This window comes from Mustela putorius, unplaced genomic scaffold (genome assembly GCF_011764305.1).
Source record: "Mustela putorius furo isolate JIRA1106 unplaced genomic scaffold, ASM1176430v1.1 tig00000743_pilon_pilon_pilon, whole genome shotgun sequence".
NCBI lineage: Eukaryota > Metazoa > Chordata > Mammalia > Carnivora > Mustelidae > Mustela > Mustela putorius.
The window spans coordinates 9,926,837-9,952,488 of NW_025421464.1; the positions used below are offsets into that span (position 1 = coordinate 9,926,837).

Consider the following 25,652-nt stretch of genomic DNA (forward strand, 5'->3'; position numbering starts at 1 on the left):
TCCATTTTCAAACTGTTCTCTTTCCATGAAGGCTTTCCTGATTCCCAAACAGAGGTGACCTTCTCTCTTCTAATTCTATTACTTGTCCTTCCTACGGCATTTAGACTTGTCTGGCTTACTTCTGTGATTTCTAGTCAAGGTTTCTACCCAACACAGACAGATACTTATTAATATTGGCTGTTCTGAATTAGATTTTAGTCCAATAAGCTTAGACTCAAGACTAGATCTTTGAAAACCGAGGAAATCTGGGTGATTTGGACAAAACTAGACTTACCAACTAGTATATGACTGCCTTCTTTTCCTTACTACCTGTGTAGTCTGTCATACTCAAGAAGATGAGCCTGGGATGGGGCGCCTGGGTGGCTCGGTTAGTTAAGCCGCTGCCTTCGTCTCAGGTCATGATCCCACAATCCTGGGATCGAGTTCCTTGCTCGGCAGGGAGCCTGGTTCTCCCTCTGCCTCTGCCTGCCACTCTGCCTGACTGTGCTCTCTCTCAATCTCTGACAAATAAATGGGTAAAATCTTTAAAAAAAAAAAAAGAAAGAAAGAAAAAGAAAAAAGATGAGCCTGGGAACGTGCTGCAGATTATGCAGGAGGAAGGATGAAGGATGAAGAAAGCCAAGGAAGGCACCAAGCTCCTGAGTTCAGGGTAGAAGAAAATCACTGACCTCCTATGTGAGATCAATGAAGGCAAGAGGCCTGATAGGCTAACACAGGCTATTTGGATGTCAATTCATTATACCTCCAGAGTAACAGGAACGCCTAATAATCAGTTTGCCCTCCTCAACATAAACAAATTAAATAAAGAAGGTAATGCTCATTTTAGCAGGGATATGAGAACTTGCTAATGCCTGTCCCCACAATGATTTGTTCTGGCCTTCATGGTGAAGGTAATCATCACATAGTCTCCTCAGTCTTTCAGGCCGCTATTTACCTGTTCCTCTGTTTTCAGATCTCCAAATTCCTCCAAGAAAGCAGTCTCTGAAGGAAACTGGGATGGCTCCAGAAAATTCAGTAAGCTGAAGAGCTCCTCCACAGAGTTCTGCAAGGGCGTCCCAGTGAGCAGCACTTTGTGTTCCTGCACAAACCAACAGCACATGACAACAGTGTTGGAGCTGGCCCGCGAGTACGCTTTTGAAGTCAGGGCATTCTGTGCTCATGGGGCAATTCAGTTTTGCTTTAATGAAAAGACAGGACGCCACCGTTCCAGGGCAGGCACGGTGAGTTCACAGATCAATCTTCCTTTCACATCACGGATTCCAGCAGCAATTTCACGTTAGTGAAAACGACATCCATCTATCCATCCATCCATCCATCCATCCATCCATCATTACTACTCTCTACATACTGGGCACTGTGCCAAGGCCGTCATCCTTGGTACCAAGCTGAAATACCTTACGTTTACTGGTCACAAATTTCATGGTATTTAAGACTCCCCTGGATACCCTTGGGAATCTACTTGTGGCAAAGGTCAAACTGTTGACCCAGTTTGTAACAACAAAACCTTCTGATGCCTGCACTATCACAGATATAGACGGCAAAAAGAAAACCAGGAATAAACAGACTATGCACAAGTAAGCTACATGCAGAATGGCTGCGGGATGCTTCCATTGTGAGCAGACGGAACCTGTGTCAAGGGAAAGAGCTCGCTAGCTCTCACCAGGGCCATGAGCTTTAGACCCTCCAGAAGTTTGCAGTTCCTGTTCTTCAATCTGTGGGCTTCATCAATTATCACACAGCTCCAGTGAATCTTTTTCAGCTCCGGGCAGTCTGCCAGGATCATCTCAAACGTTGTGATGACAACATGGAACTTGAAGACTCCTGAAAGGGGGTTTCCCTGAGGGTGACACAACGGAAGGTGAAGCTTTATGCCATGATTACAGAATTCAGCTGAGGTATTCCCAGTGGGAGCAGAGGAGGCAGCACGGAGAAATGCTAGGGCCTAGGTAAGAGAGGCCAGTAAGCACGGTACTTTCTTGTTTGGAAAAGAGAGAATAGAGGGATGAACCAGCTACTAAGACAAGAGAGAGACCTCGTTACGTTGATGAAACAAGTTAAGAGACATGGGCCCTCACAATGGTGAGACATATGAGCAAATACAGAAGACAGAGCAAGGAAGCCTTTTAGTTATTAACTGCCATGGTAAGGAAAGCAGATGGGTACTGATTCACACACTGCCAGCCAGGACTGGTCTCAACCACACAGAGCCTGAATACCCAAGGAGACCTTCTTTGCTCCTTTTCAGTTACTTTGTAACTGGGGTTCTAGCATAGGTTCAAAATACGCTTCCTGATTTACCAGGACAAGACCTACCAGGCAGACACATCTTTGTCTTTTACCTATCTTAGTGTTGTCATGAAAGAGCAGAGCTGCATCATGTTAGAGCACATCTTAAATTTCTTCTAAGTGTCTCCTTTTGCTATTAACGAAATCTCCGGGGGAGAGCATTGGCCCTCCTCTGGTTGGATTCATTTTTTACCTTGCTTGATTATAAAAACCAGTGCCCAGGACAAGCTTACAAGCATACTCAGTAAAGTGATTATAAGTAACAAAACCCCGAGAAGCCCCACAGTCTATTACGCTTTTAACAATTTAAATCCTGTCTTCTCTTTATCCTTCCCTGTTAGCCTCCTCTCCAAACTCCCTGGCTAAGAACCCATCCTCTGTACACCAATTCTTCCACTCAGTTTTTTTCACTGAGCATATAACAAGTCACATAAAGTCTTCTGCACATCAAAGCAACTTCATAAGCCAATGAAGAATTCAAGTTTTCAGTATCCTAAAAAGAGCCTCTGGCATATTTCAGAGAGTGGAAAGCATGCCCTACAAATCCTATGTTTTATCACAAACTAAACTATCAAGGAGGAGCAGGAAGTCTGCCTCCATTAACAGAAGACTCTACAAAATCAGTCAACGGTAACCCAGGGTACAGGGCATTAAAACTCCTGAAGGTAAGTGACAGGAAGGCTGATCTGAACGATGACATCAGGCTGTCTCCAGGTCTCTGAGACTCACCTGGGCGTCTCTGTACACCATCTCATACTGTTGGATCATCTGCCTGCTGATCTGGCTGCCATGGTACACAATGGCATTCATCTCTGTCCACGTCCGGAACTCCCGCTCCCAGTTCGTGATGGTGGAGAGTGGGGCGATGATAAGGAAAGGGCCGTGGATCCCCCGGAGGAAAATCTCCGAGAGAAATGTGATGGACTGGATGGTTTTTCCAAGGCCCATCTCATCAGCCAAAATACAGTTTTTTCTGAAGAGAATAAGAAATACAGATAATTCATCATTGATACAGGAAAGCGGTAGAGGTTGGGTGTAACTAAAAAGATACTTCAGAGGCACACCTTGACCTGTAAAGGTCATCAGTGAAGGGCCTTGTGTGCATTTTTTAGAGATGCAACTGAGACTCATTTTTATTCTTATGATTCATACCCTGCCTACTTCCAAAAAGGAATTATGGTAACTTGAGAGAAAATATAGGAAAAAAATCCATATACTCTAAGCTGAAAATACTAAAAGTTAAAATAACAGTGAGACACAAGGAGAAAAAATATGCCTCAAACTTAAGCCCATTTCTATACCTGACAAACTTCATGGAAGCCAAGGCAAAAATAAGAAGATAAGTTACGTGATTTTCATGTCTATTATTTGTGTTATCGAGGGTGAACTTTTAACCCACACAGTAAATTTCTTATCAAGGTAAAAATTTTGGTCTCTCCTGGTGATCCAGAATCCCAGACTACACAGAGCTGGGGCACTCAAAGGGTGCCCCCCCCCCCAAATCACTCCTGTAATTGGAGAATCACCTGGCGTAGAATCCTGGCATGCCTCATGTACAAAGATCAGAGGTAAGATCCAGAGGTAGGCACTGCAAAGCTCAGGGGAGCAGTGCTCCAAGTGGCTCTGTGAGTAGGTGGCACAGACTGCACTAGGGCACAGGTCACCAGGGCCCCATCTGATGTGTTCTCCACAGCAGCATGCTGGCTTTAAACTCAGACTAGGGGTACACTCCAGAATGTTACAAAAATCTCAAATGTCACCTGTTTCATCTAGATTCTGATGGGAACTGAAGCATGATGAGTCCAAAAGTAAGTGGTACAGCCCAAGTCTAGAGGATCCAGGGCTCACCAACAAGTGGCAGAGTTGGGGCTCCAATCCAGATCCGTTTCCTTTCTACAGCCAATCTTTGCTAAAGAAATAGAACGATCTTTTGGATTTTGTTTCATTGAGGTTGGGCCTAATCTTTTGGCTGGGATGGTAAAGAAAAAATAAGCACAAAGTCAACGATGTCTAAAATCACTCCTGTAATTGGAGAATCACCTGGCGTAGAGTCCTGGCATGCCTCATGTACAAAGATCAGTACCCTAAACCATGGCAAGGTTACACCCTCTCACCACCTTGCTAGCTACTGTTGCTCCAAGCAGGTACGACGTTTGGGGGGGCAGGTAACTGCCTGTGCAGACAGCCCTGGTTCCGGCTCCTCACCTGTTATACCAGTTAAAAAGAAGCCAGTTCATCCCCTCCAGCTGGTACTCCCGGAGCTGGTTACTGTTCTTGTACTCTCGAGACTTCTCCAGCTTCTGCCAGGAGTCCGAAGCAGGCCTCTCCTAGTGGAGGAAGGCAGACAGAACAAAACACACAGAGAATGATGTTTGAGGAGTATAACACGAATAGGGACACAGGATAATAATGGGGAAGGTGGCAAATCTCACAACACTGTCCTGAAGCTGGTTGGCTTCAAGCTGCAGTTACTATGATCTGACTAAGGCGTACATACATACATACATACACACATATACACACACACACCCCACCGATATAAGGCAAGCCCCCACATTTTCTAGCTTATACACACACACACAAGACAAGCTCCTACATTTTCTAGCTTTCACCAGACTGAACTAAGAACATCTCTATAAAATTCGCAAGTTATTAACGAAGGAGGGAAACAGACCCACCTACATCTTGATAAGTGTTACACTGTTTTACTCAGACTCTGGGATGCCACTCCCACTTACACTTCCATCTCCCTGCAAACCAAAAGGAGTCAGGTGTTTTGGTTTCTACAGATAATTTTTCTGTGTGCATATGGCATCAGCTCAGGAAACTACAGTGGGTCAAATATTTTGTTGATTAGTTCCTACAGTCAATGTAAGGCAAAAAACCTGTAAAATCAAAACTGCAAATTCCTTAAATATCCCCAAAACACATTTTCCCATATGAAATACTAATTTCTAAGTATAATTTATCTTTTCTCTACTGATAGGAAGTGTCCTATTTATCACATACTAAATTTCAATACATCCATGGAGCCATAAATAGATTCTTTATTGTGTTCCACTAGACTATCTATACTGTCACAAAACCCAGTTTAGAATTATTATAGGCTTTTATCTGATTAGGGAATTACTTTTTAAAAATATCTCCGCTATTCTATCTTATTTGCTATTCTGTCCTATTCTCTAACTTTAGAATCAGTTTGTCAAGTTCTTTTAATTCCCATTGAGATTTTAATTAATCAGGGGAAATTTTTAAATCTTTAGGTGTGTAGAGTTCCCACCCCAAAATTTTATTTAGGTTTTATATTATTTGGGCATAGACTTGGTTATTTTGCTTACAGACAAACTCAGACTGTCAGACAAACTGACAGATTAAAAATTCCTAATTCTAGCTATAGTTACGAATGAGAACTTTTAAGACTATAACTTTTCTAAACAGTTTTAGTCTTTGGTAATTTTGCCTTGGAGTACTACAATATAGTTTATACTTGAAACACCTTTTTTTTTTTTAAGGTCTTATTTATTTATTTGACAGAGACAGAGAGAGAAAGAGACAGAGAGAGTACAGGTGCACAGGCAGGCAGAATGGCAGGCAGAGGGGGAGGGAGAAGCAGACTCCCTGCTAAGCAGGGAGCTAGATGTGGGAATGGATCCCAGAATCCTGGGAGCATGATCTGAGCTGACGGCAGACGCCCAACCAACTGAGGCATCCAGCTGCCCCTTGAAATACATCATTAACTAAAACTAAACCATTTGCAATGTGAAATTAACAAAATGGGCCCAATTACATCATTGATATTTGGAGGTATGTAAGTGGAATCTATGATCTTCCAGAAAAATATGTATCACAGCTTACCTATAAAATTACTACCAGCTGTGGTTAGGCTAAGCCCCATAACACAGGACTCTGTTGAAAATTATTACTAGTGTATTATTACTAATGTACAGGTACAGGTGCTCAATTTTATTAGGGAGAAAATAATTCAATATGTAAGAAAACAATGATTTTAAAGAAAAAGCTTTTAAGCAAAGATATTCCTATATAAACCCTCTTGCTCTGTTTCCTTAAAGAAGTTACATTCTTCTTAACCTACAGGAACCAGTCAGCATGGATTCCCCAAAGTCCACGTACCCCTTTAATCAGGCACACTTCCCTACTTTACCAGATACTGTGCAGAGACTTTCTGGAATGTGTTCCCAGTGACTTAAGTGGCTCACTCTCATCACGTAAGAGCCGGAGGATGGACTTTCACTGCAGATTTCTACTTTGCTGCCTTGGTAGCACTCTACAATAGAGTAATCACTCTCCAATCCAGTCACCCCTCTGTCTTTCCATCCCTCTCCAGTGCTAAAGGGTTTAGTTTAACATCACCTACTGGTCAGAAACTTCAGCCATTTGAACACAAGACCTGAATTCAACTAGACGTTTCTGGTTGATTCATAAGTAGTACAGACTACAGGAAACAACACACCCCAGGGTTCCACAACCGTCAACGGCTACTTAGTTAACCTTGAAGGAGAAGTGATTCTTGGAGTTTCCAAAGAGGCTCTGGCCTGTTAAAAGACTGTCCCAACTTTGCACAATCATCTCAGACAATGTCACTTCTTGCTTTCTCACAGTTCTGTATTTTATCTATGGGTAACTGATTTTTACCAAAAGCTTTCAGGTATAAAACGTCCTGTTCATCAACTTCAAAGCACAGCATAGATCCCTTTAAAAAATTATTCAGGTAAACTCCCGTTTGGAGCTGGTCCTTTTCTTAACACATAAAAAGACAGCTTCAGTTATATTGTGAGCTACTATTCCAATTTAGAATTTTTGAGATAACATTTCAAACTGTGCATTTTAAATTAGAGAACAAATAAGTCAAACAAAGGGACAAGTGTGAAATAATACGATGGTTCACGGAGAGACAAAAACAGCTGCATCACAATAGCAAAGAAGTAAAGGAAAAGTGAAATTGCCCGAAAACACTTGAGAATTCATATTCTTGCCAAATGCATGTAGTCAGTCTGAGGAAATAAGTGGGATTCGGGTTGAGAGAGTAAGAATCCTGATTACTTCAAGATACTAACTTACAATTAGCTTCAGAACGGAAAGGCTCTCTACTCTCTGCCCCACAGCGATTTGTCCCTGCCTGTGCCACACACCCCCACTAGTCTGGTGCCGTGTGTGACCACACACACACACACACACACACACACACACACACACACCTCCCATTAACCTGTGAGCTCCCAGGGGCTGGGCACGCACCTTCTTTGTTATTATGTCACTCAAGAGTCAGCCAACAGCAGATGATTAACAATGACTGACGAATTAACAATAGACAACAGTTGTAGAGAGGTTGAAAGAGAAATTTATTAACCAGTCATGTAGACAAAAACACCATTAAAAATTATGCATATTTCTAACCACTGTTCTGTAGCTCAGGATTCCTCCATACACTTCATATGCCAAGAAACAAAACACAAAACACTGCTTTTCAGTAGATTCTGACAGAGATCTAAGTTCAATGTCAAGCTCTTGTCTCCTGAGTCCTGTCTTTACAGGGATGTAAAAACAACAAATAATATGGAATTGGATAAAGGTTCTTCATATATAAGTGGTGACTTTTTAAAATAGAAACTCAACATTCCAGTCTATAGCCATACTCAACAACTCTGATTCTCTTCCCAAATGAGTCACATCTTAATCGGGCTCTCCTAATTCTACAACTTTTTAATTACTGAAACTTTATATACAATTACTTGTCAGGTGTGCTGGGACATTTATGCAGCTCGGTGGGAATTATCCAGATTCAAAAAACCTGATTGAATAAATACATATTGAAAACCTATGTTCTCTCTGTGAAGCCCAGGATCTATAGAGATAAGACAGTTCCCCTTAAGAATATCCCAGCTGGGGGCACCTGGGTGGCTCAGTGGGTTAAAGCCTCAGGTCATGATCCCAGGGTCCTGGGATGGAGCCCCGCATTGGGCTCTCTGCTCAGTGGGGAGCCTGCTTCCTCCTCTCTCTCTGCCTGCTTCTCTGCCTGCTTGTGATCTCTGTCTGTGAAATAAATAAATAAAATCTTAAAAAAAATTAAAAATAACTAAAAAATAAAAATAACTTAAAAAAAAAAAAAGAATATTCCAGCTGAGTAAAAGCAGAGGTCAAAAACAAAGAAAAAAGATCACTGGTGGAGCAAGAGGTAGTAGGAAACAAGAAAGACACTAACAATTTACTGAGCTTCTTTCCCATGCAGGCGTTTCTTCCATGTTCTACCTCACTGACTCCTTACAGCACCCTATACCAAGACATCTAAGCTCGTATTCAAGGTTCTTAAATGTCACACACACACCAGAATAAGAGTCTAGACCTAACATTGACCAGAGTGCTAGCAAAGTCTGATCTGGGGAGAAAAGCACGCTGAACTGCAGTTCAACAGAGAGTGGCCAAAGGCAAGACACTAACAAAGGCCACTTCTTTTTTTTTTTCTTTTAAACAAAGACCACTTCTGAGCAGAGCCCCATAGCCATCCAGGACTGCCAAGGTCATAAAGTTACATGTTACAAAAGGTGCCAAACAGGGATACGTTACCACATGCTTAATTTCAGGGAGAACTTGGAGAGACTCGAATTCTTTAACCTTTGCAGGATCGACGTCTTCTTCTAGCTCCCACGTGCTTTCTTCGTAAGGCAGAGAGCACCACTTCACCAGGTAATGGGTCACTTCCTGGTGGGACACAGGAGAGGAGTTCATGTTCTACTAGATTAAAGGAGTCTGTCACACTCTGGCCAAGCTCTGAAAAACCCACCCTATCACATGCAAATGCCATTAAAACAAGGACTGTGTGTTAACAAAACAAGCAAAATACACAGTAAGGAGAAAAGCTCTTTAGGGGAGTCAAAAGGACTAAATCCCCACCTCTCCTGTCTCTGCATCTTTGGTGTGTGCCACCTCCAGGACACGATCCACTTCTACATAGTCTGGGTTGAACAAGTCTTCATCGGGCTAGTGCAAACAAAGGAGAAGAGTTAGAAAGTGTCCCCCTCCCTCGAAACCAACATCCAACCCTCAAAATCCCCTACTTTGGGCTTATAGGGAAATACAGAGTGGAAGGGGCAGCTTGAGAATAAAAGTCACAGCACAGACATTTCTTCACTGTCCCCAAATCTTCTCTCCGTGACTGAAGTTACAGGTTATACCATGGGCAGAGTAAGACTCTCCTAGTGGTCATTATGGTACTGCACAAAATTCAGCACAAGAATTCCCTTTTTCTTACTGCTTCTTGTTCCAAAGATAACCTTGGAAACTCAGGAATTAGTTTCTTTTTCTTCCATATACCCACAATAGCAGCAAACATTGGAAGGGGGCATGAGGGGAGCTTCTGGGGAACTGATAATGTTCCAGGTCCTGATCTAAGTGGTAGCTACACAGGTGCGTTTATTTTGTAAAAATTCACTGAACTGCACCCTTAGGATCTGTTTACCTTCATGTACATTACGCTTCCCAAAAAAGTGCACTTACGAAATAATAATAAGCATCACCTGGAAATATTTAACCTGTGTCCGGAGTAATGCTAAATGCTGTAAGTCTCAAAATCACTTTATGGTCTAGAAACGATCATTACTTTTTAGATGAGGAAACTGACAAAAGTCACAGAGCTGTGTGAACTCGAACATTTACCCAGGGCTTTCTTACCCAGAAGCCCTCCTCCCGCACTGCTAGAAGGTTCTTATTGCCCCTTTGGTCAGAAGGCACTTTCGGGGCTATCCAGTTTCGCCTTCAACACAGGAATGCTTTTTATAACTTCCCTGGCAAACCTCTCTCAGATTCCCTTATTCCGTTTGGGAATTCACTGCCCTCTACCACCTGAGCCACTGCCAAGACAGCTTTACCTCTGCCTGCCCAGTGGTAGCACCAAGATCTTTATTCAATTACAGCCCAGTCTCCCTCCTGTAACTGGGGCTTGCTGGTGTGATCGCTTCTTCCAAGGTAGCAGTAGCTACGTTCGTTCTCCTTCTACACCGGCTTTTCAAAAAACTCCACCCAGTGTGGCCAAAACTACTCAAGGTATTCAACTGCTTCTGGGGGTCCATGTTTCCAGATCCCTTTGTGATGGAAAGAGCTAGCACTCGGAATAGTGGCCATGGGTCACCATGCTAAGCACTTCTGTAAACCCTGTGTCATTTAATCCTCACAGGTGTTCTGGGAGGCTATTAGGAGTTCTGCTTTACACAGAGGAGGACATTGGGTCCAAAGGAGCTTATGCAAGTGGCCCAAGGCCACTGAATTCCATATGTGTCTGCACACACGCACGCATGTGTGTGGCAGTGGTGGGAGTGGGTACGGGGGGAGGAGCAGAACCTGCAGCCTGGCAGGTTGGCTCCAGAGCCCAGGCTCCTAGCACCGTGCAGTCCAGTTTCCATGTTTGCTGACAAGCTCTCAACTGAGCTTCCTTCACCCCAGTTAAGAGTCCTCCTGCAGCTGTACTCAGGTCCACCAAGTCCCCCCGAACCTGACACTCAAATGAACAGAACACTGGGGAATGTTCTAAGATTACTGTTACTTCTTAAGCAGCTGTACCCCCTCCTCCTGACCAATGGGAAATTTGTCATTTAAAGGGCACTATCTTTTCTCTCTAGGACTGCTAGTCCGTCATTTTCCCCACTCTGAGGTTACAAAGATTTAAAAACCACAAATGTGTGACATCACCCACATTTACTGCCATTCTCTTTCATTAATCCTAGCCTGTCCAGTAAAGCTGAACATTGATTTAGTCATCTATTCTCCCAGCATCGGGTCTGGTTTCCAAGAGTCTGGGTGCAGTCAGAAGGCCTCTACTCCTGCAGAGTTCCAGAAGCCTCTGCCTCTCGGGCCTGAGTCTCTTGCACAGGTGTCCCTGGCTACTTCACAAAGCAGCTGGAAATAATGGATATGAAGAAGCTCCATCCAAAACTAAGTCATTATTGATCTCCTAAGACTATTATTTACCCAAGTCATTAATAAAAATGTTGTACAGGTCGAGAGTGAAGACAGCATTATAGGAACTACTCGCCACTCTCCCTCCTCCTCAATCTCAGGATGTCGTCCTCTGATCTTTTCGAAAGCCTTTCCTTCCCACAAGAGTTATGTGCTCCTGGTATGACCTGGCTTCAGCCCTCTATTTCCAACCCAGTAAAAATCACTTCCTTGGGAATAAAGCAGAAAACAGACACGTGGGGCTCTGTGAAGGGCTGTGGACTTTATTTCAAGAAAACGTGAGGCACTGATGGGTCTGGAGCAGGCGAAGTGTGTAAGCAAACCCTGTCCCTCGTCAGGGGGCAGCCGAATAATTACTGAGCGCTGACCCTGTGCCTGGTACCAGGACAGAAATACAAGGAGACATGTCCCCGTCTGTCTCCTAGGACTTAAAATGGAAGAAAGAGACATGTAAACAAGTTACTACACTGCAAATCCCTGCTAAAATAGAGGTGCAAATAAAATGTTCCAACAACAGAGGGCAAGTATCCAGTGGGGCCTCACGACGGTCTTCCAGTTCTACTTGTCGACTTCTTCCCCCAGTCCTCTATGACAAGAACAATGCCACGAGCAATGCTTTCACATTCTCTGAAACAATCCTGGAGAAAGCTGGGGCCAAACACTAAGGCTAAAGATGAATCTGGGATGAGAAGAACACTTACTGACATTAACCTAAAATAACGTTCCGTCACTCGAGAAAAGGTGCACAACATGAAGAACGAGTTGGTTAAACACTGCAGCAATGTCCTAACGCTTGATGGCACCTGAGTGCACTCTTGAGGACCAGAGCTTGTAAACTACATTTTAAGAATAATTTTTAAGGGGACGCCTGGGTGGCTCAGTGGGTTAAGCCTCTGCCTTCGGCTCAGGTCATGATCCCAGGGTCCTGGGATTGAGCCCCGCATCGGGCTCTCTGCTCAACAGTGAGCCTGCTTCCCCCTCTCTCTGCCTGCCTCTCTGCCTACTTGTGATCTCTCTCTCTCTCTCTCTGTCAAATGAATGAATAAAATCTTAAAAAAAAAAAAAGAATACTTTTTAAGGCTTCTTTTCATTAAAGTCATCTGTATAAAATTTTAAAACTACATGCTATTTAGAAAAGAAAACATCAGCCACCACAATCCCATCAACCAGAGAAAATGACACCAGCGTTTTCATGTATATCCAAGACATTTTCCGTGCATTATCACGGTGCCTCCTTTCTCCTGCACTCCCTGAAATGAACTCCCCCCCCCATACTGTAAGAGGCTGTCATCTGGCACTACAGCCTCTTCCTGTGTCATTAATGACTGTTCTCCCATATCACTTTTACTAGAGCAGAGTATTCTAAGGGATGTACACATAATTTAACAGATGTCTATTATCTAACAATATGTTTGCTTGCAATTTTTTACCAATAAAAATGACTGCCTATCATAGCTAACACTACAAAGATTCAACAGTTTCCTTAAAATATATGGCAGAATTAGAACTGCTGGACAAAGGATGTGAACATTCTGAGACATTACACATCTGATGCCATTCTGTTCTTCTGACAGGTCGTACTAGGTAATGTTCCCACCCGCTAGACACAAGACAGTCTTTGCCCTACACCCTCAATAGCAATGAGTAATACCTATTTTTAAAACCTGCAAGTATTTGGTAAATAAAAACTAGAAAATTCCTATTTTAGTTTGCATTTTTTTGACTACTAGTGAAAGTGGCCACATTTTTATAAGATTAATAAGCATTTCTAATGATTAAAATGATTTGTCGTGTGCATGTATGTCTATATAAATGGGAAGGCTCCCATACCAGATAAGAATGTATGCCACATATTTATGTATATGTATAAGCTATATTCTTAGGAAAAATGTTTATGTATGTAATGCACATAGTTCCTAATTATTTACTTTAAGGTTTGTTTAGGAGTATTTTCTAATATACAGACACTGTAGATTCATTTAATGCCCCAATCCATCAATCCTTCCTCTCACTGTAGGCACCATACTTAGAAATACCCAAGTTTATATAAAGTTCCTTATTTATTTACTCTCTAATATATTTAATAATAGTTTTTATTTTTTACATTTTGAAGGTTATGTCTTTTTGGATTTCTGCTTCAGGAGGTGGGGGGAGGAGGGAATGAAAGAGTTCTGCAGATTTGTCTGGCCCTAGCTATTAATAGATATTCTGACCAAGATGCACATTCTCATGAGCTGTCAGTTTGTAAGGTTCAATCTTTGTAACTCAGTGGATAATTTTCTCCCTTTGGCTTAAATCTGGATTGGTTTTGCTGCAAATCAGTGCACATTCAGCAATGTGACTTGCACAATGGATCTGCCCAGGACTTCGACTTAAGAAACTTAAACTCAGCATTTAATAGTGCAAGAAAAGCAGCAATCAATTAGTTGGTAAATATTGCTTCACCTCAGTAAAAATGTGCTTCATCTGGGCTTGTTTATTCCTAAAGCGCTTGATCTTCTGTGCGATGCGAGGATCCTTTTCCAGCTCTTCCATTGTGGCCCATTTACAATGTAAGTAGGAACTATCCGAAGACACATAAATGGTGAGACAAGTGCAAACTACCAAATCATTGAGCTTTAAAGTGTTTCAGTAAACAGGGTGACCATCTAACCCAGAAACAGTGGTATGTAGTGAAACTGCTAGAGATTGGACTGAGACAGCCTTGCACTAAGGGCGAAAAGAAACAACAGTGCCAAGATTCCAAACAACCAAACCCTCTACGCCTTCTACAGGAATGGCCTCAGAACAGAGCGAGGGCAGGCATAAGCAGGTTATCATTAATGCACATCAGGGAAAGTGGGCACGTAGCACAGAAATAAAGAAAATTGCGAGGGAAAGTGTGGCCCACAGGACCACGGTTCTCCACCCTGAGTGTAAATGAGAACGGCAGAGAGCGTTTTTAATAAAGCACCGATCCTTGGGACTGACTCCCAGGGTCTGAGTGAGCTGGTCCTGAGTGGAGGAAGGGCTTCCCTGGTGACTGTGCAGCCAAAGGTGAGCCCACCATTGTCTAAGGTGAACTTGAGTCAGCTGGGATCTGTGGGTCAGGCCTCAGGGACCATTCTTGGAAAATGCAGAAGATGATTTGCTGAGGAAAAGGAAATCTTATTCATAGAAATCCAAATACAAATAATACAGGAAAAAGACGTACAAATTTCTATACTTAACGTAGAACAGCTCCAAGTCGAACGGGGGCTCTCCTGGGTGAACCTGTAACCAACAGCAAGCAGTTAACAGCCAGGCCATTGCCCTTATGCAGCACGAGAACACAGGTGAATCAACACCCCTCCTGGTTTTTGTACCAATCTCTTGAGGACGTTCTCATCTTCCCAGTCTTTTTCCTGACTCCTACTGAGCAGCTTTCCCAAAGGATAAATCCACAGCTAGCTAGAAGGTAAAAATGATCCTCCTGGTGTCCTTCCAGCGTCCAGGCTGGGACAGTGCTCGGCTGAGAAACCCAAACCGGCCCAGGGCTGAGCAGGACCAGAGCCTGCCATGCGAGTGAAAACCTGGGTCCCTGGCATGCCCGCAACCACCACCCTGAAACATCAGTGCTGTTCACTCGCAGAGTAAGGACGTTTGCTCTCATAAATAGTTGGAAGGCGAAACTGTGTTCTCAACCAGCACACACGCCCTCTGCCCCAGGCATGCTCTCTAGAGGATCCCTATGATGGCCCCAGCATGTCTAAAGAAGCCCCCGCCCCCCAGCAAAGGTTTTCAATAGGACTTTCCATGTCTTCTCTTCCGCCCACTGAGGACTTCCCTTCCCACTGTCCCTTAGGGCTACAGCAACTAAGGGACAGATATCTTTTGCTAGGAACACTATGGAGGAAAAAATGATTTGGGTCTCTACTCTTAAATGTTTAAGAATTTTATGACCTAAAATCTTCCATGGGGGTAAATGTTCCTGCCTAGCTCTCACTCAGGCCAGTCACGACCATTCCAGGTTCTCCAGCCAAGTATCTCTTCACAGAGGGTATATAGCCTGTGCTAGTGACAGGACTGCAGGCACATGGGCCACCGACCTCCTGGACGGTCTTAGATGCCAGGATCTTCTCGATGATGTTTGCGTCATCTTCTGGAGGCTCCTGGAGACAGAAAAGTTGAAAAGACAGAAAATTACTGGCACCACAGAATCCAACAAATAACTGTGTAAGAAGTACTATAGCAGGTACTAGTCTGTCTGAAAGTTCACCTGTGAGCACCAAGGCCTCCCTCCTATCAGGCCACAGACTGATTCAAAGATCACAAACATAGTAACCTCCGGGCACAACCCTAACACCTTCTTCTTCCGCACGAGCAGAGAAGTCACTCTGCTTTTCAGACTCAATCTCAGATCTGTGTTTAGTATCACTAAAACTGGTCCTAGGACTTCCCTTCTCTGCCAAATCTGCCTACATGCAGTGGCATAAAATTTGCAGCAAGGTGTAACATACAGGAGTCTGGGGGCCTTGGAATCGGAGAGTCCTAATTCTAACACCTACCAGCTACCGACTTTGGATAAGTCAATTAACACCTCTTAGTTTCCGTATCTATTAAAAAAGGAGTTAAAAATACTTATCTCACTGGGTTACTGGGAGGATAAAATGGTATGTGAAAATATTTTTGGAACAGTAAGCACTATGCAAATGCAAAGTATAATTATTCTCTACTAAATGATACCATCTTTCCCCTCTGTGGCTGGAAATGGTTGTTTCACTGATCATCCTCTGACTATAAATCCTAACTGGAAACAAATTAATTTCTATCTTTCTATCCCAGATACACATCAACATTTCTAAGCTCCTGCGCTCCATGAGATCTCTTTCTACAGAGTATCTATCAAACAATGACAAACTTAAAAAGGGTGCATTGAGTCAGAACGCTCTTGTGTTTGACATTCTTTCTAGGACTCCACTGGAGCCGTTCTATTTCCGAGGTTTCATAAGCACTACATGACCTTGTCAGATCTGGTACAACAGTATACGAGAAGAACACTCATCATGATAGCCCTAACTCCCAAAATAACTTGGGTTCCTGATCAGAACTTTCCAGAAGAATGACTTATGCTACATCTCACTGTCTTCAGTCCTACCCATTGGAGGGCTCAGCTGTTCCAGAGCCGTACCCTGACAGAAAACATATTTTCTAAGATCTTAAATCAAGCTTTCCCCCAGAAAAAAAATACAGGAAAGGAAAAAAAAAAAAAAAGATGAGGAGGGCAGATGGTAGAAAAGAAGTATGGAGGTATGGAGATCAGCAGGCGTTGACAGATGCTCCCAAAGGTTACAAATATTTATTACATTCCCTTAGACACATGGCACTGTGCTAGGTGCCATGCCAAAGTTAATCCAAAATGACAAGAGTATCTTCCCACTACTCCACGTGAAGACAACTGAACTGTGCCTGCCAGGGCACAGGGGATGGGGAAGGGACGGGAAGATAGACAAAGCTTTTGTTTTTCTGCTCAAGTATTTTTCTGTGGGTTTTTTTTTTTTTTTAATTTTAAATTTTTAATTTTTCTGGTTTTTTTTTAAAGAGAAAGAGAGGACACACACACCTGTGCACAAGTCGGGGGGTGGGAGTGGGGGGAGGCAGAGGGAGAGGGAGAGAGAATCCTAAGCAGGCTCCAGGTCAGTGCAGAGTTCAACAGCGGGTTCAATCTCATGGCCTTGAGATCATGACCTGAACCCAACCCTACATATCTTTTGAGAGTTACTCCAGGATCTGATATGTTTGATGATGTTACAGAGGGCATTTTACAATTTTCCTTTCCTGATTTCATGTTGCTAGTTTATAGGAATATATTGTCTTTGTGTGCCAACAATTTAGCTAAATCCACATTTCTTAACGCTAATGGCATGCCAATTCTATTGAATTTTCTATACATGGTCCTGTCATCCACAAATAATGAATCTTACTTTCTTCCTTTCCATTCTTTCAACTTTTTATTTCTTCGTTTTCCTTACTGTGGTAGTCAGGACCTCCAGTACATTTCTAAATATAATGATAATAGTTGAATTTTTTTTCTTATTCCCAAATCCAAGGGAAAAGTATTCCGTATCCTACCATTTAATACAATGTTAGTACTCAGTATTTATCTAGTGGTTTTTTACTCTTTGGTTTTCTACAGTTTCAGATATGCCTAGGTATGGTTTTCACTTTTGTGTTTTTTCTGCATGGGAGTTGTACCTGATGTTCAATCTATTGGTTGATATCCCCCAACAGTTTATGGAGTGGGGGGGGGCGGTCTTGGCCATTAATATTACCTTCAACCACTCCTCTGCCCCCATCTCTCCTCCCTGCCTAGGACTCTAATCAGATATACACTACAACTTTTCACTGCACCCCAACTGTTTCTTATGTCTTGTTCTGTTCTTTGCATTCTTCTATGCTTCAGGTTAGAAATTTTCTATTGATCGTCTTCAAAGTCACCAATCTTATCTTCTGCTGTATCTAATCTGCTTTTAAAGTTATCCACTGTGTTCTAAGTTTTTTAATTGGAATTTTCAGTTCCAGACTGTTGATTTGATTCTCTTTACAGATTCATTTCTCCACTGGAATTTGTCACTTTAGAACATTTTTGCCCATCTTCTTTTATTTTCTTTCACAACACAGTCATAGTTATTCTAAAGTTCTTTTCTGCTAACTCCAATATCTGGATCATTTAGAGTCTGTTTGTATTATATATGTATTTGCTTGCTTTTTAGTCACATTTTTTCCAGCCTTTTCAAATGAATAGTAGTTTTTTTACTTATGGTAGATCTTGTGAAAAAAGGAAAACATAGCAGCTCCAAACAATATTTTCCACAACTGTTCCCTATTTTCTCTTGGACAAACTATGAGAGGGGGTGTTCCCTTGAGTCCAGTCAGAGACTAAACTGAGTCAGGCCTGTGTTACCAGTAAAATTCAGCCCATCTCATTTTACCCTGTTTCTCAAGCATGAATGTCCAAGGTTACCACCAAATGAGTCTGGCACGTCTTTTTTACCCCTGAGCCCTGGAGTCTCCAATCCCAAGCAGGTTAAAAATCTCTCCTAAGGGAGAGTCTGTTCGTCTATACTGGGCCCACCCCTTTAGTGAGATTTTTCCCACCAAGTACCGTAAGACTGTGAGATTTCAATCTGCCTTCTGGATGAGCCACTAACTTCCTGGACTACCCCAGAATTCAACAAGTCTCCTGGGGAAAGCCCCTTGCTTTGGGGATTCCTCTAGTTTCCAATCATCTCACCAACCCTGTATAATCCATCACCAGCAGGGTCAGATGGCTTTCCCTTCAACCCAGAATAATCTGTTTGTGCCAAGCCTGATCCTCAACCCATGCCCAGAATTGAGGAATGCTCCCAGAGAAGAAACAGTCTGCAACTGTTGGCTCATCTAGGAATAGCTCTTTGCTGTCTGGAATTTTAGTTTGTCTAATTCTTGTTAGACAGATATCAGATGTCTTTAAAAATACATTCTTTGAGGGGCACCTGGGTGGCTCAGTGGGTTAAAGCCTCTGCCCTCAGCTTGGGTCGTGGTCCCAGGGTCCTGGGATTGGGCCCCGTGTCGGGGGACTCTGCTCAGCGGGGAGCCTGATCCCCCCCCCACGCCTGCCTCTCAGCCTGCTTGTGGGTTCTGTCAAATAAATAAATATTAAAAAAAAATTCTTTGCAATTTACATTTTTTTTTCCCCTTACAGTGAGTGTTACCCTGCTATGACTGACTGTATCTTCCCTGGAAGTAGGAATCCCCCAATATCAACTCTAATTGTTGGAGCTCCCTAGGGCCCACTTTTTACTCTTTTCCATCTATACTCATTTACCCGATGATCTTGTCCAGTCAAGTGGTTTTAAATACGGGCTACATCATGACACCAGCTAAGAACTTCTCCTCAATTCTCACACTCATGTATCTACTTGTTATGTACCATCTCTACTTGATGACCTTATCTTTTTCTGTTCTTCATGAAGACAAAAATAAGAATGTGTGAAACAGATTATCTCACACTTAAAATGTCTACAAGGAACTCCGGCCACCCTGGCCAACCTCCCACCCTTACCCCCCTGCAGTTTTCTCCCACCAGAGTGACAGAGAACTCAATCATTCTTGGTGTTCAAACCCAAAAAATTTTGGTGTAACCTCTCTCTCTCTCTCTCTTTTTTTATGATTTTATTTATTTGAGAGAGAGAGACAGCGCAAGCAGGGGTGGGGATAGAGGAAGAAGGAGAAGCTGACTCCCCACTGAGCAGGGATCTTGATGTGGGGCTCAATCCCAGGACCCTGGGATCATGACCTGAGCTGAAGGCTGCCACCCAATCAACCGAACCACCCAGATGCCCTTCTTGGTGTGATCCTTGATTCCTCTTTTCTTTCTACATACCATGCCTGATTAGCCAAGAAATCATGCTGGCTCCATCTTCAAAATATACCCAGAATCCAACAATTTCTCACCACTTCCACTGCTTCTACCCTGGTCTAAACCACCTTCATTTCTCACCCAGATGATTTCCAAAAGCCTTCTAACTAGTCTCCCTGATACTCCTGCTCAACTAGTCTATTTGTAATATAACATTCAGAATGGCCCTTTTTATTATGTCCCTCTTTTACTTAAACTCCCTAAAAGGGTTCCCTTTTAACTCCGAGTAAAACCAAGGATTGTTCAAAGGCCTACAAACTCTGCTGGACCTCACCAAGCCTCCCATCTCCCATTAGCTTTCCATCTCCCTGTGTTTTCATCATATATGCTGGCAGCCTGGGTCTACCCCTGACACTGCATAAGCTATTCCCTCTACCTGAAATGCTCTTTTCCCCCTCATGACTCCCTCATTCCTTTACCCTCTACAGTTCTTTGCTCAGATGATACCCTTGTGAGGCCAAAACGGACCACCCTATTTAAAACTACAACCCTCTTTCGTCAATTCCACATCACTCTTCTGATTTTTTTTTCATAGCACTTAACCACCATGAAAAAACTACACAATTTTACTATTTTTTGGTTTATTCCCAGCCTCTCCCTTGTTATTTCCATGCTTTGGAAGCTCTGAGCTTCACCATTGGGCCTTCTATCTCACAAGGTTCAAAATGCAGCAAATGTGAAGGCAAGAGCACGTGCACAGTTTCGCAGGCTTCCTCCTCCACTTGCGGTGGTTCCCTCTGCAAGAGTGGGGATCCTTGTTCCTTTTGTTCCCTGAGATTATCTCCAGTATAAAACAGTCGGTGGCAGGTATCAGGTGCTCGGTAAGTATTTCTGAATAAATAATGGTAAGAGATTTTGCAATACAACATGGTCGTAATGGTATAAAGCAAGTGCTATGGGAACACAGAAGATAGGGAACCGTGTGAGATCTCTGTTAACCAGCATTAAACTTTCAGAATTGCTGACGACCTCTCCTACCTCCTCTCGAGTCCGTGTAACCCTTACTGGCCAGGGAGCGTTCATACATGTACACACATGCTGAAAGAACAACCACCTCTTCCTCACTACCAGACTGTTTCACACATTCTTATTCTTGTCTTCATGAAGAACAGAAAAAGATAAGATTTTAGTCGTAGGATTCTGGTGGCTCTTCGGAGTTTTTAAGTAGGACCAGCCAAAGCCAAGGAAAGGTTAACACATGGACAAGAAAGGATAGAACTTTACTCTGAGTAATAAATGGGAAGAGGGCTTCAAACATTCTTTACCAAAGAAAATTTTCAAGTAAAAAATTAAGGAATCTGAAATAAAGTTTCAATTTATCTTTTGGCACTGGTTAAAGAAAGAGGGATGAACACTAGTGTTAAAAAAAAAAAAAAAAAGCAGTGGTTATCATGAAAATACCGTGAGCAGGTATTACCCTATCCTAATAAAAGGGAATGGGAACAGCCTTTCCAAAATACACATCAAAGTAGGAAGGAAACTAGAAAATCAGGACTTTTCTAAACAGAGATTGTGCATAAGCACGATCATATGTGTATAAACACTCAGTGTATACAGATACACACAGATATAAACTAAATCTGCTTGCCAAACACACTTCCATAACAACCATCTGTTCTCAGCTACTTGGAATTTTCTCAAATTATCCTTCAAAGAAGGCCATTTTAATTCATTCTCCTTCCTGTCAGAGACTCATATAATTTAAACTTTTTTTCCTTGGGGAAAATTTCAAAAATTTTCAACCCAAGTTGCCCCCAACCTCAACCAACCACCTGATTTATTTCTACTTAGGTAGGCACATGGGAGAGGCTCTAGAAAGAAGCAAATCACTTTTCAATTCACCACATATTTACTGAGTGCCACAGAGGGTACACAGGTAGCATCAAACAAGATGGGCAGTCTCAGGAGCTTACATGCATGCAGGGAAAGCAACATAAAACATTTTTCTTAGAAACGTCCCAGGATAAATTCTAAGTGGTGTGACAGGAGCCCTAAGTCAAACAAGAACACAGAAAGCAAGAACAGCTTAGATTTCACAAAAGAGGTGAGGTTTGAGCCTATTTTAATGGTGGCTCCTAAGAAGAGAATAAGCAGGGGGCACCTGGGTAGCTCAGTGGGTTAAAGCCTCTGCCTTCAGCTCAGGTCATGATCTCAGGGTCCTGGGATCGAGCCCCGCACTGGGCTCTCTGCTCAGCAGGGAGCCTGCTTCCTTCTCTCTCAAGGCCTGCCTCTCTGCCTACTTGTGATCTCTGTCTGTCAAATAAATAAATAAATCTTTAAAAAAGAAGAAGAAGAAGACAACAAGCAAGAAGGAAAGCTGAAGTGAGTCCAAAGGATGAGCGAATGAGTCCACCGGAAAGCAGGAAGCATGTACGGAATACTAAGTAACAGTCTTAGGGGAGCAAAAGCACTACACGGAATGAGGAGGGGAATAAATGAGGGCAAACAGATAGTGTGTTTAAAAAACCAGGCAGCGGTTGCCTGGGTGGCTCAGTCGGTTAAGCGTCCAACTCTTGATCTCAGCTCAGGTCTTAATCTTAGGGTCGCGAGAGTTCAAGCCCTGTGTTAGGCTCCGTGCTGGGCATGGAGCCTACTTAAAAAAAAAAAAATCAGGAAGGAATTCTGATTTAATCTAGGCGTTAAGAAGCAACCACCTTAGAGCGCAGAGCAGGGGTACTGCCGCCTCAGCTCAGGGAACCTGGGGGATTCCTAGGGAAGGAAACACCTGGGCTCAGCCTGCCAGGCCCAGCAAAAGGCCAGGCAAAACAGGGTACAGGCTGCAGAGACAGAATGAGGCCCAGGAGGACCCAGGGAACTGAAGCCTCATTCAAATTACAGTCCTCTGTTCTAAAAGGCAAATCATGCAAGCTGCGCAAACTCCTGGAGGCAGAAACCGAGAGAGCCTTGTAAAAATCGACACTGTAAATGTGCAGCGACTGCAGAAGCCCATCCCTATTCCAGGCACCAACATCCATTGGACAAAGACTAAGAAAGCAAAGAGTCACCGTCAGGATGGAAACTTCCTTCCTGCCCCAGAATCCCATACCCCAGTCAGGGGACTGTCCTCCAGGCTCTGGGGCAGAGCTGTGCCACCATACCCGTCCTGGGCTCCTGGGAAGCTGGTGTGAAGATGCTTCTCGAAACTCCCCACTGGATAACTGACGCTGAGGCCGCAATCTGGGGCTGAACCAGGGGCCGGGAGCCACAGGACCAGGCAGGGCATGCTGCTAACACACTGCCCAGAGGTGCGACGGGGGAGCAGCGGGGCTTCCCCGGTAGTGACTCACACCCTTCTCTGCCCCCAGCCAAAGCCAGCAAGCAGGCGCAACAGCCAAACAAAACACCTCGGGAAAAGGGAGCTTCTTCAACTGGTTTTCTGTGCTACTGGGCACTGAGGGTTGTCTGGAATCCTAGATGAGACTCAGGGTTTTCGAACTCTGCATCAGCCTGGGAAATCTTTGTTCAAACCTCCCCAGGAAGCCCCAAATGCAAACCAGATGCTGCCGCAGGCTCCGTGGGGCGCTGACCAAAACCCACTCGCCGCCCCTGCAGGGCCACGTGCCCCGCCTGCTGGCCCAGACCCCCGGGCTCGCCAAACCACGTACCAGGCCTCTTTCTGCCTAAGTTTAGTAACAATTTCTGAGGCATAATTAATGCGAATTCAGGTTTCATCTTATATTTCACCATAGATTAGTTCTCTCTGTTGTATCCTCAAGAGGATAAAAAGAGGCTTGTTAAGATATGTAAAATTTCCTGAATTATTCCTGTCAGATCAGCTAATGCTGCCCTTTAGGTACCACGAAAGAAGTCATAACAACAGCTGAAATATGGCTAACGGCGGGCTAAATGGCTACCAGGAGAAAATAAATTCCCTCATAGTGTTTTAATGACCAAACCAACCGTAACATCTCCAAGGAAGGAAAATCCATTCTGGAGCAACAGATTCCTGTCGCCTCCCAGCAGTCTTCCAAGCACTACTCTTAACTGTTTGCTGGAAGAGGGCTGCGCTGACAGAACATCCAAATACTATGCCTAGTAAGTGCTGTGTCCACTGCCTAGGTGACTCTTGGCACAGAGACCGGAAATCGTTTCTGACATGCTAGTCACTGGTCAGCTGCTGCTAGGTTATCCCATGACCCAGACGGTTCTGTGCCTGTTTCTTGTTTGTTAAAACGGGGACAATAACCCCTGCTCCCAGCTACTTTCCATGTAAGCACAGAGGGAAAGGATATGTGAAAGTATATGAAAAAGCTTTAAGCTGGAGGCAAGGTGGTTTAGAAAGATAAAGCATTACCGGCTTCAGGGAGCAACCCCTGCCCCCAGGTGCCCAGGAGGAAGGGCTGGAATTTGCGCTGTGCCATGTACGCAGAGCACGCAATCTGCCAAGTCGGTGACAGGGACCCCAGAACAAGAGCCAGGCTGGGTCCCAGAAGGTGCTGCTGGCAATGGTGCCCCTCCCATGTGCACAACCTGTTTCCTCTCTTGCTTCTAATGTCTTCTCTGTCAGCTCCTTGGCACAGACCTTTTCAACATTTACCTCTCTTCCTTCTAGCATCTGGATATCAGGTCCCTCTTCCTCCTTGAAACTGCTGCCAATGGAAATCCCAAAAGTGCAAATAGGGCCATCCTGTTTCTTCTCTGCTTGAACCCTGACCTCAATACCCTGCCCCCAACCATTTGATCTTCAGTATAAAGGCCAAATACTTTAAGCCAGTATCTAGGCCCTACATGATGTGATTCTTCCTACCACTCAGGGCTCATCTCCCATTATGACGCCTCAGATCAGACCCCACCATCCAGCTGAGCTCGTCTGCCTATCACACTAGAGCCCATGGTACCATTCAGGTTGTGGGCTTTAGTTCATGTTGGAAATGCCTCTCCTAAAATGCTGACTGCCCCCCTCTCCTGTCCACATCCCCTTCTGAGTGGTCTCTGTATCTAGCACGTTCTTCTTCTTCTTTTTTCTTAATGAGAGAGAAAGCACAAGAGCAGTAGGAGAGGGGTAGAAAGAGGAGGAGAGAGGATTTTAAGCAGGCTTCACACCCAGTGTGGAGCCCAACACAGGGCTCTGTCTCACTGCTGGGAGATCACGACCTGAGCCAAAATCAAGAGTTGCTTAACTAACTGAGCCACCCATGCTCAGTTTAAAGATTTTAACTAATCTCTAAACCCAACACGGGGCCCAAACGACTGTCCAGCCAAGGCCAGTACCCCAACCTGAAGGCCATACCTCTGCCTGCCAAGCCAGCGTGGAAGCCGAGAGGGCGGAGGTGCGGCCAGCCCCGAGAACGGCGATCGTCTCTCCATCGTCATCCACCACCTTGAAGTCCAGGTCCTCGTTGTATTTTCTGCGCTTCACCTGCCGTCCTGAACGTCGCTTCTGCAGGGCAAACACACCGACCACAAACATGCTCTGTGAGTCAAAAGCAAAAGCCAGCACGAGAAAGAACACACTCATTGACGCTCACTAACATGCATGGGAGACCCCGCCTGCTGTACACAAGCAGCCTTCCTTAGACACAACTCTTTAAAGAATTAAGTTCACTCCAAATGAAAGGTAGCTGAGGGAGATTCTTCTCTTCCCTGCGAAGAAGGTCCACATAGTCTCCAAATCCAGTGACATGTGCTGTGGTCATTAATGACAGTGGCTTTTTTTTTCTCCTTTCTGGAACCAATTTCCTTTCCAGTAAAACAGGGATGGGAAGTCAACTCTGTCATCTTTCAGATCTCTCCCAGCACGGCTGGAAGCTCCGGCTTTAGGGAGTTATTACTGTTTCGGTTTTGGTCAAATTCAACATACTTACTGTATTTCTTTAAACTCTAAGTAGTACCAATTTTATTAGGACTTACTTTGAGAATCTCATACCACTACTTGCAAAGCAAGGAGACATCTTAAGTGTGACAAAACAAGATTCATGAGTCACCATCTGAGGACTCATCTATAATTAAGTAACTTGTGACCTTTTAGAGAGACAACATT

General features: G+C 43.8%; 1 protein-coding gene across 9 annotated transcripts in view; it reads right to left on the reverse strand.

Moving 5' to 3' along the window:
* Positions 1-25,652, reverse strand: part of CHD6 (chromodomain helicase DNA binding protein 6) — a 192,294-nt gene that overhangs the window by 84,261 nt on the left and 82,381 nt on the right. For all 9 annotated transcript variants that reach the window (XM_045084209.1, XM_045084206.1, XM_045084207.1 and 6 more), the window contains 10 exons: positions 24,903-25,052; positions 15,321-15,383; positions 14,447-14,505; positions 13,699-13,816; positions 9,196-9,282; positions 8,869-9,003; positions 4,492-4,613; positions 3,016-3,259; positions 1,661-1,837; positions 935-1,078 (listed from right to left, as the gene is read on the reverse strand). In XM_045084209.1, coding sequence (XP_044940144.1) covers positions 935-1,078; positions 1,661-1,837; positions 3,016-3,259; positions 4,492-4,613; positions 8,869-9,003; positions 9,196-9,282; positions 13,699-13,816; positions 14,447-14,505; positions 15,321-15,383; positions 24,903-25,052 — 1,299 coding nt within the window. The remainder of the gene's footprint in view (positions 1-934; positions 1,079-1,660; positions 1,838-3,015; positions 3,260-4,491; positions 4,614-8,868; positions 9,004-9,195; positions 9,283-13,698; positions 13,817-14,446; positions 14,506-15,320; positions 15,384-24,902; positions 25,053-25,652) is intronic.